This window comes from Colossoma macropomum, unplaced genomic scaffold (genome assembly GCF_904425465.1).
Source record: "Colossoma macropomum unplaced genomic scaffold, Colossoma_macropomum, whole genome shotgun sequence".
NCBI lineage: Eukaryota > Metazoa > Chordata > Actinopteri > Characiformes > Serrasalmidae > Colossoma > Colossoma macropomum.
Window position 1 is genome coordinate 6,790,245 of NW_023494803.1, and position 15,827 is coordinate 6,806,071.

A 15,827-nucleotide genomic window follows, 5' to 3' on the forward strand; every position below is an offset into this window, starting at 1 on the left:
AATCACCCAAACCCCACTCGCATATTACATATGTAATAGTTTTATTATTATAAAATCAATTATATCTAGCTCTGTCTTTCAGTTTACTTTGACTTTGAGTATTAAAAATATCTGATATTAAATATGCAACTCAATTTGTAATCAAAAAATAAAGCCTGTCTTGCTGTGTATCAGAGTTTTAGCACTCGGCATGAATCCAAGAGGACAGAAAATCAATGAAAAACATGTCTGCCTTATGCTAATTGTTTATTTTTGCTCATAATAACCAATAGAATGAATCACCATCAAAATTATTGCACTTTCAGCTCACAGACACTCCAGATTAACAATTTCTGAAAAGGTATCTGAGGTTTTCAAGATCTCTATACAGATGTTTTATAATTGTAGACGCTAGGTAAATTTTTTATCAGAAATGACCCCAATTCATAAAGAGATCACATTTCTGTTGGCATTTACATGTCAAATAATGGCATATGAGTATGGCAATATGGGATGTGTGACTGTCACATGTAAATACTTTATAATTGCAATTGTAATTGAACCAAAAAATTCCCAAAAAATCTAGGGTCTCAAGCTTAATAATGATGCCGGTATTTAAAAATGATTTTGGTATTTCAAAGTAATGACATGTCAAATTACTGTACCATGTCTGAAGACTAAACTCGTTCCATCTGTTTATATTTTAGAGTGGCTCACTGATGGGTGGTGTGGGAGCTCACCAATAGGTGGCGCTGATAGAAAGAGGGAAAAATCAGGGCCATGGAAAACTAAGCATAATAGTGACTCAGCACTAAGAACCACACGCACTACAGAACACATTTGATTCTGGCTTTCGCTTTTCACACCCGTCACTTGAATTTACGTTTTCAGTTATCCTTTAAACAGGCGTCACTTTAGCATAAGTTAGCTGGAATCGAGCCTTTGCTGTAGTGTGTGGCACGTTAGCTAAAACGCTATAGTCCCAAAAATCACAGAACAGGTTTGACTTCGGCTTCCTGTCACTCCAGCACCAGATTGATCACATGATTTTACTCTTGTAAATGAACTCGTTACAGGTTGAATCATTATCATCTAAACTTGTCATTGCTTTAGTTAGCCAGTATCGAACATCTATGGTGAGCAGAGCTGTTATCATGCTATCTAAGCTAATGCTAACCAGCTCCTCTCTCTAGGTTAGTGGCACTGTTGTGTGTGTGTGTGTGTGTGTGTGTGTGTGTGTGTGTGTGTGTGTGTGTGTGTGTGTGTGTGTGTGTGCGCTTGTGCCTGGTCGTGTGTGTGTGTGTGTGTGCACTTTCAAAAAATTCTGTAAACAAGATGTTCTCCATTTCCACAGACCGTTAGAGTTTTGTAAGTAATGTAGTTTACGCTTCGATTAGCACAATAATATACGCATGAGTGTGTCAAAGTTCTGTTGAAAAAGAATAGTAAACATTTTATTTTCTGCTCCTCTTTGGTTGCTTTTTAACAGACTTTTCTCTGTTAGGGCGAAACCCTTGAGTTTTTCTGAAGGGTGGATTTTTGTCTCTCTTGCTCTGTGTCTCTCTGGCCCCACAGTGACCTGTGTGCATAACTCAGCTATTCAGGAGTAATGAGAACACACATGCTGCTGACAAGCATTCAGACACACACTCCACTCTATATCAGCAGCTCTGAAGCACTGGAGAGAGAGACAGACCGAGACAGATTTCAGTGAGTGCCTGGTTGAAGCAGTGATAGTTTTTTCAGGTTAATTAACGTTGGAATGGTGAGCTCATACTCTGGTCCAGTGGCGTAAAAGCACTGGAGAAAAATGAAGAGGGAGGACGCTGCTGTTGGAAGCCTTGATTGTTGCTTTATTCATACACATATACATGAAGTTAACAGAACCTGGTACTCAGTTGTGCTGAGAGGTGGGAGGAGGCGAGAGAGAGAGCCGGCGACAGAGACAGACAGCTGCAGGCAGTGGTTAAATGTAAAAAGTATTTAATAAAAATTAAAAAAAAACAAAACAAATTATTATTGAAGATGGTGGATTGTCATATTTTCTTATTAGTAGTTTATCTGGTTTCTTCTCTCACTTTTTTATGCATGTGTGCACCCATCAAGATACAGTCCTTGTATGTGTAATATGTAGGGCTGTCAAGCAGTTAAAGTAATTGCGTTTTGTTAAAGCTATGTGAGTGAACATCAGAGTGTATTACTTTTTAATAATTCAGTTGCTTTATTACCGCCGTCTGAAGGAAGGGTTCATGTGAAATTGAGCATATAAATGACTTTTCCATAGAGGGATTGCAGTTTCTAATCACCACTGACGTCCAGTGAGAGCAACGGTGACTGCATGTTCCAACCAATAACTGTGTATATCCTAATAATAATAATATAATATATATATATATATATATATATATATATATATATAATATATATATATATTATATATATAAACATACACAGTGGTCGCTTCTGTTTTATACAGATTGTGAATTCTTGTTACAGTAGAGGATCTAAAGAGGCCACCTCTCATGGGAAAGCTTGTCATAACAGGGATATGATTTGATTAGATTTATGATTCAGTATTCTCACATTGTTGAACGACTTACCAATGAGACTAACGCTGAGAGGTTTGAGGAGTGCGGTCTTAAGTCGTGAATGTGCTGGAATGGGTGGCTTACTTGTGCAGTTTTTTGCATTGTTTGGTGTTTCAATTTCAAGGGGGTGGTCTTATTTTAATCGGCGTAGCTTTTCTAGCTTTTATGGTACCACTTTAGCGGCCCAGGAGAGTCACAAACCAATCGCATGCGTTGTAATATATCACACGTGACACTACTCAGCCAATCAGATCTGTGCAGTCAGTCAGATCTCTGGATGAGGCGAGAAACAGCAGTTGGAGGAGAAAGTGAGTCAGAGGAAAGTTATTTCACATGACATGCTCTAAAAAGAGAAAACTGACAAATGTTGTTGAAATATCACTGAATTGTACTTTGTTTGATTTGACATTCAGTTGTTGACTGTTTAAGATGTTGATATACCTTCTAGGCTACTTCAGTAAACAGTATATGGCACTGAATCATGATGCAAGTTAAACCTCCTGCTTGAGGATATTTTCTCTAACTGGGCCTTATTGAATTTTAATTAAAGACCCCTGGTATAGAATGTCCATTCCCTATGAATGTCTCTTTCTATAGGTCTCAATCATAAAACAGGACAAAGGTAGTGTTGACTTCTAAAACTCTGAGCAATCATATCTGAGCGAACATTTAACCACAAAACTTGCGTATTAGTTTGATGGTAATTGCTGAATAGTTGAATTTGCAGAGTAATATCTGAGTAATAAGCCCATAGTTTAAGTTTTTTTTGAGGATTTGTGATTTCCTAGATTTTTTATTTTTTTTTCCATTTATGAAGCTAGCCTGTACATACGTAATGGCTTTACTTAATTCCTCTAGGGGGCAGTCATGGGCTGGAGGTTGGGTCGCCGTTTCGATCCCAGTGCGTGACTGAAGTGCCCTTGAGCAAGGCACCTTACCCCCAACTTCTCCCCGGGCGCCGTGTATAGGGCTGCCCACAGCTCTGGGCAAGTGTGCTCACTGCCCTCTAGTGTGTGTGCATTCACTAGTGTGTATGTCGTGTTTCACCGTACCGTTGGGTTAAATGCGGAGATTAAATGTCCCCGTTGTGGGACTAATAAAGGACACTTTTAAAAGCTTGTAATGATTGTTATAGGTTAAGTACATATTAAGCAAACCAGTGCCATCTTGTGATGAGTAAAGTTTATTGATTAGACATCTGACTATTGGTCGATGCATGCTGAGTGCTGTTGTATGAGATTTCCTCTCTGAAACACTACATAGTGCAGCACCATACAGAGCCTTAATTGCCCATGTAAAGATTTACCCACCTCTGTTACTGTGTCTCCTCTGTAGTAGGATCGCTGGCCGAAGTTCAACCAAAGCTCGGCCTGCCTGGTTTCTGATCCTTCTTTAGCTTTTATGCGCTTTAGTGTTGCTGAAGCATCACTTTCATGCATCACTGTTTAACTCGGTTTAACCTGTAGTCTCGAGCCCACATTATGCATCACATGTCTGACACAATGTGAAATTAATGAATCTTCTCACTGCTTAGATGGCAAAGAAAAATCCGTACTCACACTAACATCTTTTCTACATGTTTGGATCACTTTTGCACCTGTCTAGACAAATAATATGAAATCGCAAATCTCTTCCAGTGGTGCAGAAAAACAGATGTGAACGTTGTGGACTGCTGCTTTAAAGGGACAGAAGAATTAATGCAGGCCAGACATACTCATGAGTAGTGCTGGGCTATATGACCTCAAATCAGTATCACAATTAATGAAATATTTTACCTTGATTACGATTTAATGAACGATTATTTTGTTTTTGTTTTTTTGTTTGTTTTTTTGCCCTCATAGTTCACAGACAAGGTTTGTACTGTAAATATGCTATTTTGCTGATCAGTATAGCCAATAAATGCAGTACACAATGTATTTTTGTCTATTTTTTTAACCCCTGCCCACCCAAAAGGAATTCTTTATTAAATATTATAATAATGAATTGTATCATTGTAAAATGCACATAAATGCATTTCATTCCCGTATTAAATGTGTTGTCTAATTTATTTTTTTTTTGCTTATTTGTGTTGCAGGCGGGCAGTGATGGAGAGAGCATAGGGAATTGCCCATTCTCCCAGCGTCTCTTCATGATCCTTTGGCTGAAGGGCGTGGTCTTCAACGTTACCACCGTTGACCTTAAGAGGTGGGCCTGTGTATGTGTGTCATTGGAAGAGATTCAAAGAAACTAGACCAAACATGCTAGTCTATTGAGATTGTGTCTTGTTAAAACGGGGACTGCAACTTATTTCTATAATCAATTAATCTGTTGACTGTGATTTGATTCATCAGCTAATTTAACTACTATGACTTCTTTAGTCCCGCTCCTTTTGCTGATGCAATTTTTCAAAATTGTGTCTGTGCAATAAACAGTTATTTATTTTTATGATGCAGTAAAACAATAGAAGCCATATCACAATTTGTGCTTCCTGTGGCATAACACAATCTTTTGGAATGACTGGCCACATTATCTGAACATTATAAATCATTATAGAGTGTTGCCTGAACATTATGTTTATTATAGAGTCCATTTTTTTCTACTATAATAAATGTACTATAATCAATTTTTTTCAATATTGACACTGGCCACTCTTACTTAAATCCATAAAATTCTCACTCACTCTCTCATGTTTACCCTGGCTGTTCTCTCAGCCCTTCTTTCTGTATCCGCTCCTTTTATCACACTTCAAATGGTTTCAGAGATTAAAGTGAGAACATTTTTAACCTTTAGTTTCTTAATTAGCATTTCAATGAGCCTTGGGTTCCCCTAGTATGATGTAGGCCCTCACTCTGACTGACTAAGCAGGATTGGATTTTTGGGAACTGTCCTTGTTTGAAGGTTTTTCTTGATGAAGATGCTTCCGCTCTTCTCCTTGATAGGTTTCAGCAGCAGCTTGGCTTACAAACATACTGTTGATGCCCATATAGACAAACAGTAGCTACTCGGACTGTTTACCAGACAGAATTTGTGGACTGAAACGAAAGGGAAAGCCTGGTCATTTGTTTTTTTTGCCTAGTTAAATTATATCAGTGATGGATGTTCAATTGACATTCTGTGTGGGAACTACCTGTGAAATGAGCAGTAGATGAGTATTAAGGGAAATGGTGAGAACTGTACCAGAAGGTAAGCCAGCTGTGGCTGAGTCTCCTTTTCCAGAAGCTTCCCTGAATGATTCATAAGAGAGTATGTTGAAGTGCTGTTGACAGCCCTCAGTCAGCTACCATGCTATTCAACAACACCATTTCCAAAAAAGGGGGACGGTGTGCAAAATGTGAATAAAAACAAAGTTCAATGATGTGCAAATCATTTACACCCTATATTTCATTGAAAATAGTACAAAGACAACATATCAAATGTTGAAACTAAGATTTTATTGTTATTTGAAAAATATATGCCCATTTTGAATTTGATACAACACGTTCCAAAAAAGTTGTGACGGGGGCCTGTTTACCACTGCGTTTCATCAACTCTTCTTTTAACAACACTCTGCTGTAGTTTTGAAAGTGAAATGTTTTCCCATTTATGCTTAACATAGGATTTCAGCTGCTCAACAGTTCAAGGTCTCCTTTGTTATGTCTTTCGTTTCATAATGTGCCAAATGTTTTCAGGGGCTGACAGGTCTGGACTGCAGGCAGGCCGGTTTGGCGCCCAGACTCTTTTAATACAGAGCCATGCTGTTGTAATACATGCAGAATGTGGTTTGACATTGTCTTGCTAAAATAATCAAGGCCTTCCCTGAAAAAAGACGTGGTCTGGATGGCACCATACGTTGCCAAAACATGTATATATCGTTCAGCATGTCACCCATCCTATGTGCACTAATGCCCCCCTATACCATTATGAAAACTGGCTTTTAAACTGTGCACTGATAACAAGCTGATTTGTCTTTAGTCCGGAGGGCAGAGTGTCCATGATTTCCACAAAGAAATTCAGTTGTTGATTCATCGGACCACAGGACACTTGTCCACTTCGCCTCAGTCCGTTTTAAATGAGCTCAGGCCCAGAGAAGGTGGCAGCATTTCTGGATCTTGTTTTCATCTGATTTCTTCTTTGCTTTTAAGAGTTTTAATTAGCATTTGTGGATGCAGCATCAAACTGTTTTCATAGACAGTGGTTTTCAGAGGTGTTTCTGAGCCCATGCAGTAATTTCCACTACAGAATCATGTCTGTTTTTAATGCAGTGCCTCCTGAGGGCCCAAAGATCACGGCCAGCAAATACTGGTTTTTGGCCTTGTCCCTTACATACAGAGATTTTTCCAGATTCTCTGAATCTTTTAATGATCTTATGTACCGTAGATCATGAAAAGCAAAAGTTCTTTGCTATTTTATGCTGAGAAACTTTAAGTCGGCCAAAAGTTCAACCAGTTCAGAGTGGGGGGGGGGAGAGGTAGTGAGTGAGGTGTTCACAAGCCTGATGGCCTGTGAATAGAAACTGTTCGTCAGTCTTGTAGTCCTGGACTTCACACTCCTGTAGCATCTGCCTGAAGGTAGGAGTTTGAAGAGTCTGTGCTGGGGGTGTGTACTGTCCCTGATTATGTTGTGGGCCCTCCTGATGACCCTGGTGTGATAAATGTCCTGTAGTGAGGGGAAGGCTGCTCCTGAGATGGACACGCTGGAGAGCCTTTCTGTCCTGAGCAGTGCAGTTTCCATACCAGACCTTGATGGAGCTGGTAAGAACACTCTCGAGCGCACTCCTGTAGAAGGTGCTGAGAATTTTGGCTGGCATGCCAAATTTCCTCAGCCTTCTCAGAAAGTACAGTCACTGCTGGGACTTCCTGATGATGAGGTGTGTGTTGTGAGACCAGGTGAGCTCCTCACTGATGTGGATGCCAAGGAATTTGAAGGTTTTCACCCTCCCCACCTCTGTCTCACCTATGTACAGGGGTGTGTGCAGCTCCCGCTTCCTCCTTGGATCAACAATCATTTCCTTGGTCTTGTCTGCATTCAAGGAAAGATCGTTGCGATGACACCAGGCCACCAGCTCAGCCGCTTCCTTCCTGTTCGCTGTCTCGTCCCCACCAGTGATCAGTCCAGTGACTGTAGTATCATCAGCAAACTTGATGATGCTGGTGTTGTTCTGGGAAGCCATGCAGTCATACGTGAAGAGCGTGTACAGAAGGGGGCTCAGCACACAGCCCTGGGGAACCCCTGTGCTCACTGTTCTTGTGCTGGATGTGCGGCTGCCGACTCTGCCTGACTGGGGTTTGTCTGTTAGAAAGTTCAGCACCCAGTTGCAGAGGGTGGGTGTCAGTCCGAGAGTGAGGAGCTTTTGAAGCAGGATGGCACAACAGCTTGCATGAGGGACAGACTGAATATGTCCACAAACACGTCAGCGAGTTTTGATGAGCAAACCCTGAGTGCACACCCGGGGATGTTGTCTGGGCCGGCTGCTCTCCGTGGGTTTATTCTCTTCAAGGTCCTGCGCACATCCACTGACGTCACAGTGAGTGATGTGTTCTGTGTGCTCTCTTTGGCCATAACATCTCTGTCGGCCAGGGATGAGGGCCTCAAAGCGAGCATAGAACTCATTCAGCTCATCAGGTTGTGTAGTATGGCTGGTTGCGACCACCCTGCTTGACTGTTGGTAGTTGGTGATGTGCTGCAGTCCTTGCTACATGCGCCTGGAGTCCGTGGTGGTGTAGTAGCCCTCTAGCTTCAGCCTGTACTGTCTCTTGGCCTCTCTGATAGATCTATGTCGTATCTGGACCTTTTGTAGTCTTCAGCGCTGCCTGAGAGAAATGCAGCATGGCGAACATGTAGCATGGACCAAACTTCACCGTTTATCCAGGGTTTCTGGTTGGGATTTTTTCTGCAGCGCTTTGTAGGAGCAACGGTTTCAGTGCAGCTGCTGATGTAGCCTGTTACCCCAGAAGCATAGTCCTCTAGATCAACAGTACAGTCCTCTCTCACAGCAGCAGTTCTGAACACATCCCAGTTTGTACTGTCAAAGCAGTCCTAAAGCACTAGATCAGTTTCTTCATTCCACACTTTGATAGTTTTACTCACTGGAAGTGCTTGCTTGAGGAGTTGTCTGTATGCTGGGTAGAGGAACACGGAGATGTGGTCGGACTGTCCGAAGTGCAGCCGAGGCACAGCCCTGTAGGCCCCCCTCACGTTGCTGTAGACTTGATCGAGTATGTTGCTCTCCCTCGTCTGAAGCTCACGTGCTGATGATACTTGGGGAGGACAGTCCTCAGGTTGCAGTGGTTGAAGTCACCGGCAACAATGAACACGGCGTCCGGGTGTGCGGTCTCTTGCTTACTAATGGCGTCATGCAGCAGCCCCAGCGCCGTGGCCGAGTTCGCGCGTGGTGGGACGTAAACAGCCAGAATAAACACAGTGCTGAACTCTCTCGGCAGATAGAAGGATCTGCACTTCACCATCAGCAGTTCTAAGTCAGCTGAACAGTGTTTTTCAACAGTCTTTACGTCTGAACACCACCTGTTGTTCACGTAGATGCAGACACCGCCACCTTTGTTACAATCTGCCTTATTGTTTGTAGATAAAGCATAAGAGCACTAAAATATTTAAATGTATTCCTGGGTAGGCAAACTCACCTCCCTCTGTCCTAGCCATCTTAAAAAGCAGCCTGTAGACTTTCTAAAGCTCTCTCTCTCTCTCTCTCTCTCTCTCTCTCTCTCTCTCTCTCTCTCTCTCTGTGTGAGAGTTTCCACATATGATTCTCAGTCATTATGTTAAGGGCTTAATGGCACTGTGGCATACAAAAGAGACATTGTTTGTTTGATTGGGCATTTTTATTGCTGCTCAAATGAAGCACAGTGTCTCTATGTAGTCTCAGTCACTGCTCAGACACCACGCCAGCTCCGCTTCAAGACATAGTGACTCTTAACAAATGCTGGAGTACAGTTCTGCTAATAGAGACGCTGCAGTGAACAACTAAAGTCTGAGTTTTTCCCCCACATGTTTATTATGGCTGTGACGCTGCATGTGGATGTTTTCTGACTGTGACACTTCAAGCATTACACACACACACGCGCACACACACACACACACACACACACACGCGCACACACACACACACACACACACGCATGCATGCACACACACACGCACACAGATCTCCTGCTTTCTGCTAACATGGGGGTGAAGGAGCTTCCTGTGCTCATGCCAAAGGCATGAGGTCATTTCCTGTTGTTGTGCCCAGAAGCTGGTAAGATCAGAGTGTTCCAGACTTCAGGGTCTTCTGGGAGATTTCAGCTCTCAACGGGCTTTAGCATGGCCTGAAATGGCTCCTCATATTGTACTTAGTTTGCAAGGCCAGTATAATTATCTGATTTAACAGTAAGTAGTTTGCTCAAAAGGTTAAGCCAAAAACTTTTTTGCAGCTTGTCTTTTGTACAGTAGTGCATAATCAAAGTAAATGTAGTATATTTTGTAACTGATATTGATGTTGATAATAGGTATGCAGGATCATGAGAGGAATTTGAGGACAGATGAATTTGGGAACTAGCAGCACTCTAGACAATTGAAGTCCATGTAATCTTTGCACTTGTCACTTGCCTTCTAATAAGCAAGAAGGCTCAGACCTGGCTAATGCAGTCCTGTTGTCTGAGTCAATGTGAAATACAATACAGTTTTAAAACAGCTTCCATGGTATACCTCAGTACTATGCTATTAAAAGTTCCTAGTAATTTCAGACTTTAGATGTCAACATGTGATGGGTAGTATTGTATTACCCTGTGTGTGCAAATTAGGGCTGTCACCATTGTTCAATTACACTTGATTAATAAAAAATGAAATAAAAATATATATGCTTTTTCAGTTATATAGTGTGTGTATGTGGTTAAATTTAAACATAAAAGTTTCCAGTATTTTTTTAACCTTAAATACTATGCATGGTTATTGTTCAGGGGTTTTTTTTCTCAAATTTTTTTGTTTAGCTTTTTTTATCTGTTATTAATATGATTACTATTGAAAGCACTACATGAAATGCAACATCAAAAGACACACTACAGTATTATGACACAGACCACTGTATTGTGCCTTTAAAAGTTAGAGCCAGTTTCAGATTTTAGATGTCAACATAAAATGTCCATTATTTTATTGCACAGTACATGCCAATGTATTCGGCCTATACTAGGTGGAATAAACAGTCCACATATTCAGTTCAGAAGTGGCATTTTAGTTGGGGTTACAGAGGGGTAGAGAGTCTGTTGGGTCTGGGTACATTTCTGCTGGTCCTTAGAGTGCTGATTGTTACATAACGAGTTAGCAAACTGGTCTTTCGGAGTTTCATCATACGTGCTGAATGCCGCCTACTCTGCAGAGACATCTGGAACTCACTTTTATATACACACACACACACACACACACACACACACACACACACACACACACCCACTTAACCACACTCTCTCACATGATGGACCTTTGAATTGCAGCGCTTGACTGGTGGGCTATACACAAGGCTTCTGGAAATGGCCACTCTAGTGAAGAGGACCGTGGTTATTGTTGAGGGGCAGTTCTCCTCTGAATCCTGACCCGTGTGCATTTGGCCTAGACAGAGTGGAACAAACAAATCACCTATTTAGTCAGAACACTTAGGCTGAATTTGCTGTTTGAAGAAAAAAAGCCAGGTTGCTTTTGCTTCCTCTCTATTTGTACTTAATTGGTCCTTCTTGGAATTATTATTATTATGGTTTGCAGCACAAAAATGGGTTAATTGTATGCCTGCATCACTTATCAGTATTAAACAGCAATAACAGAGATAAGGGTCGCACAAAAAAGATACAGTATTAATGTAACATTAGCGCTGGTTGTTATCAGCTCAATATCAGCCTTCTCAAAACTGAATTGAGGCTCTAATTGATTAATGTCTTAATAATGTAGGCCAGTCTTTGACCATTCAAACACATGATATTTGTCCAAATGTGCAGTCTGAATTGAGATGGCTAGGAAGTTAATAAGTTCACAGGATCCATTTACTTAGAAAATCTGTTTCTGTCTGACCGTTGTTGTTTATGTTTATTTGTGTTTGTTGTCAGGAAACCAGCAGATCTTCAGAACTTGGCTCCGGGAACACACCCTCCCTTCATCACGTTTAACGGGGAGGTGAAGACTGACGTCAACAAAATTGAAGAGTTTCTGGAGGATGTTCTCAGTCCACCCAAGTGAGTGTTTGTGTGCGCTCTATGCACATACCACAGAATTTTTTTTTGTGGGCAGTTGTTTAGTTGTTAACATGCTGTCTTATTCTGTTTATGTTCAGGTACGCCAAACTCAGCGCCAGACACCCAGAGTCCAACACGGCAGGGATGGACATATTCGCCAAATTCTCCGCTTACATCAAAAACTCCAAACCTGATGCCAATGAGGGTGAGCGTCTGCAACAAACACTGCGAATCACTATGACCCTCTCATAGCTGCACACAGACTAAGGTTAAGCCTTTCATGTATTTGTTGTAAAATATTTTCTTTGCAGGATATTTGTTTACTATTTGTTTTCAAATTTGGATATTTGAATAGCAAATAAGGTCAAAACGCCCATTTCTAGGACAGATATATACACTCATACATCTGTCTCTTTTAGAGGTATGCAAAGGCATGAAATTGAAGTCCAAAACTGATCCACACTCAACTCTGAGACCTGATCCGATAAGACCAGTAGCCTCCTGCTAAATTTGGAACCCGACCTAAACAGAGATGGATTTTCACAGGCCCATTTTTTACAGTGTTGTGCTTTGTTACTAGGAGTTTGAAGGACAGATAATGAACTAATAAAATCTTTACACAGTATGAAAGTCAAGCCGTTGCCGACACTGACTAAACTAGTGAGAGGAAGTACTCAGACGCTGGCATTTGTTTCTGGCTAGTAGCTGCTGCAGAACAATCAATGTGTCACTGAACAGATACTGTGTCAGTCCTCCTGCTGTTATATCTTAAAATATTTTCACTAGCTCTACAGTGACCAGTGTGCTTTCTCTCTGCTGTAACAACCAGGTCATAATGTTTATACAGTGTCGATGTCTTTGACTCATTTGCAATTTTAAACAGTTGCCCTTGAGCAAGCTTTATTTTTATTTTGTCCACAGCAAACAGTTGGACATAAACAACAAGAACGCCGAGAGAGAATGCGAAAACAGTGCATTTACACATGTATACTCCTTCAAATGGGAAAAATTCTACTTTTAGTAGTAGTAGTAGTAGTAGTAGTAGTAGTATTTATTTTTATTAGAAAAGCATAGATTGGAACAGTTCTACTCTTGTACAATAAAAAGAAAATTACAAAAACAAAAATAACAAATCTACAGTAACAAATCTGCTGTGAAAAACAGCTCAAACCTGGTCCAAAACTTGACATTTTGTCAGGGAACAAACCTCTAGCCTCTTGTTCTAAGCTAAGAGGCAATAAATCAATGAACAAATGCAGCTTCATGTAAAATGTACACAAAGCTTCTTTAAAATACATGGATATGTTGCCCTTTTTGCTCCTGCCTGTGACAAAAGTCCCTGGAACAGTAAGGCCACCATAGCTATTCTGACTGCCTGCTCCAGCCTCACCCTCCTCTCTTCCATAGTTTACATACCAAACAGCCAGGACACACCTCATGGTTTACATGATGCCCTATAAAAAGCAACATACATCACCCTCACAAAGCCTATGTCGTGATGGCAGGAAAATTAACCATGCCTGGAAGCCTAGAAGGTTTAGATAAGCTTGTGTGGAAAGCACCTGTAGCGCCAGAGTTAGTCTTGTATTCTTGTTAGAATTACGTCTCCTATCTCTTTAATTCTTGTTGATGAGTGTTGGTGTTAGTGCTTCCTTTCATGTCCTCACATGCTAGGTTGTTTGCATATACACAGCATAGAAACAATAACACAAAATATTTTTATAGCTGTCCCCTAAAAAGGGGGGAGAAGGTGGAATTCATGCGCATGTAGGTCACAAAATTTTAGGAGTTTGTATTCTGCTTAAATTCACCTGACTGGCTAATCGTCAACCATTTCTCAAGGTATGTTAACCAGCTGAATTTGTGCTGTGCTTGATACAACGTATCTACACTATCACTGTTATAAGCACAATGATTATAGTAAGTTGATTCTTAATACATGTAGTATGTAATGAATGGGGCTTGTTATCCTTCTGTAAAAGTGTGCCCTCATGTGGCAGCTAAGAGAACTTATTTTACATTCTGCACCAAATCTGGTACTGTACATTACTGTCGTATTCTTTATTCTGGCCTACAACATAAAGATAAGATAATACTCATTTATGCTGGTAACTTCCCAGCCCTCTCAGCACTTCCAGCATGGAATACCTAACTTAATGTACATGAGATGTATGTAGTCTAGACCAATTTTTGGGGAGGAACACTGTACTAAAGTAGAATGTCTGCTTTTCATCCATGAGGAGATCCAGGAAATGTTTAAAAGTGACAAAGTAATGAAATAAAAATATATATACACATCAGTCCATCTTGCAGATGCTTCAACAATGATCTTCTTTAAGATAAGATTTATTGTGGCTGCATTCATGTGTGTCTCTGTAGCTCTGGAGCGAGGCCTGCTGAAGACCCTTCAGAAGCTGGACGAGTACCTGTGCTCACCACTGCCTGACGAGATCGACCACAACAGCATGGATGACGTCAAGGTGTCTAGCCGCAAGTTCCTGGATGGAGATGATATGACCTTGGCCGACTGCAACCTGCTTCCCAAACTGCACATTGTCAAGGTAACGGGGACATTGAGGTCACTAATAAAACGGGTAGTACTGATGTGGAAGGCCTAATGGTATTACAATGCACCACACTGCTGGAAACATATGGAATTCATAACTTGGGTGGCAAGGATGGCTTAGTTTCTCTTGTCAGTACAAAGCAATGCTCGCCATTGACTGGCATGGCTGTTCGGTCACGTATACTACAAAGGGCTGGGTTTCCCAAAACCATCTCATCACACACAGGTCATTGTTAAATGGTAGTGCATGCATCACATTAAACATCCTCTCTACCAGTTTAAGCTTAAGACCACAAAGCTACAGTGAAAATAGGCTCTGACCAGTTAGTGCTGTCCTCCAATCATGTTCTCCTTGTTCTGCATTACAGTATGAGCAGCTACTCATAGATGTGATGATAGCTCAAGTCTGGGACAGGTAGCCATAGTTACTGAAATCAAAGTTAAAACGATTAGAATCTCCAAAAGCAGCTCATGCGGCACTCAAACTGGGCTACAAGCATATGAGGTATATGTGGAAGTATTCAGAGTTTCAGCTCCTGAATGAAGCGATTAAGCTCCCCACACTACTTTCACTTTTCCAAAATGGAAAGTAACCTGTTCAGTGTCCCCTGTGTGTTTGTTCTGTGAGAAGCAAAGGAGTCCAGTGTGGCGCTGCATCTCCAAAACCAGCTCAAACTGAGTCCCATCTCTGTACGAAAGAATTGGTAAAGTTGTAGCTTTAGTTTGGTAAAGATTTTTTGAATGAAGCTCCAAACTCTCCATTCTCCTTTCACTTTTCAAAAATGAAAGGTATCATGCATTTGGTACATACAGTTTTGATGACAGGAAAAATCGTGTCATATTGTCTTGTTGCTTATTCACATTGCATTCAAGTGCAAAAAGACTAAGTTTTCTGGGTAGCTGTTTCGCTGTTGAAATTGTTGAAGAAAAAGAAGTTATCGATATCAATATGGAAAGATGTTGTGATTAGATTTTTGGCCCTATTGCCCAGCTCTGTGATTACATGTTATTCTCTCCTGGGTGGTGATTGTGTGGCTACAGACCTTTTTTCACAGTCTCTGCATCGTCACTTCTGCAAAAAGTAGCGTTATCAGACTTCTGTCTGCACCGTTTAACGGAGCGGTAATGGAGGCACAACATCGTATTTCTACATTAAAGTAAACTAACCGTTAAGCTACAGTGGTGAGGAGTATTTCTCAGAGGTTTTTAAGCAAATCTTTGTGATGACAATCTCCAGGATTGTAAATACGCCAGTGAATAAATATTTGTACCTGGAGCTGAGCATTTTTAATCACAAATGTGAGTAGATCTGTCCTGCTGTACAGCCCACGTTTGCGCTCCAGTTCAGTTTTACCTCCTTTTTTTGATCGGTTATTTCATTAAGAGTGACACATGGTGAGGAGAGCTTTTCAGCTAAAGTTGAAAATTTGTAAACTTGATCGACTGGAAACTTACATGAGGCTGTTTAGTTGAATTATTGGTGCATTTAGGAACGCAGCAGTGATTTCAGGCAGCCATTGTTTA

At 41.0% G+C, this 15,827-nt stretch overlaps 1 protein-coding gene across 1 annotated transcript in view; it reads left to right on the forward strand.

The window, feature by feature from the left end:
* The window catches only part of clic4 (chloride intracellular channel 4), a 43,654-nt gene that overhangs the window by 24,720 nt on the left and 3,107 nt on the right, over positions 1-15,827 (forward strand). The window contains exons 2-5 of the mRNA XM_036592874.1: positions 4,642-4,751; positions 11,612-11,737; positions 11,836-11,942; positions 14,117-14,298. Coding sequence (XP_036448767.1) covers positions 4,642-4,751; positions 11,612-11,737; positions 11,836-11,942; positions 14,117-14,298 — 525 coding nt within the window. The remainder of the gene's footprint in view (positions 1-4,641; positions 4,752-11,611; positions 11,738-11,835; positions 11,943-14,116; positions 14,299-15,827) is intronic.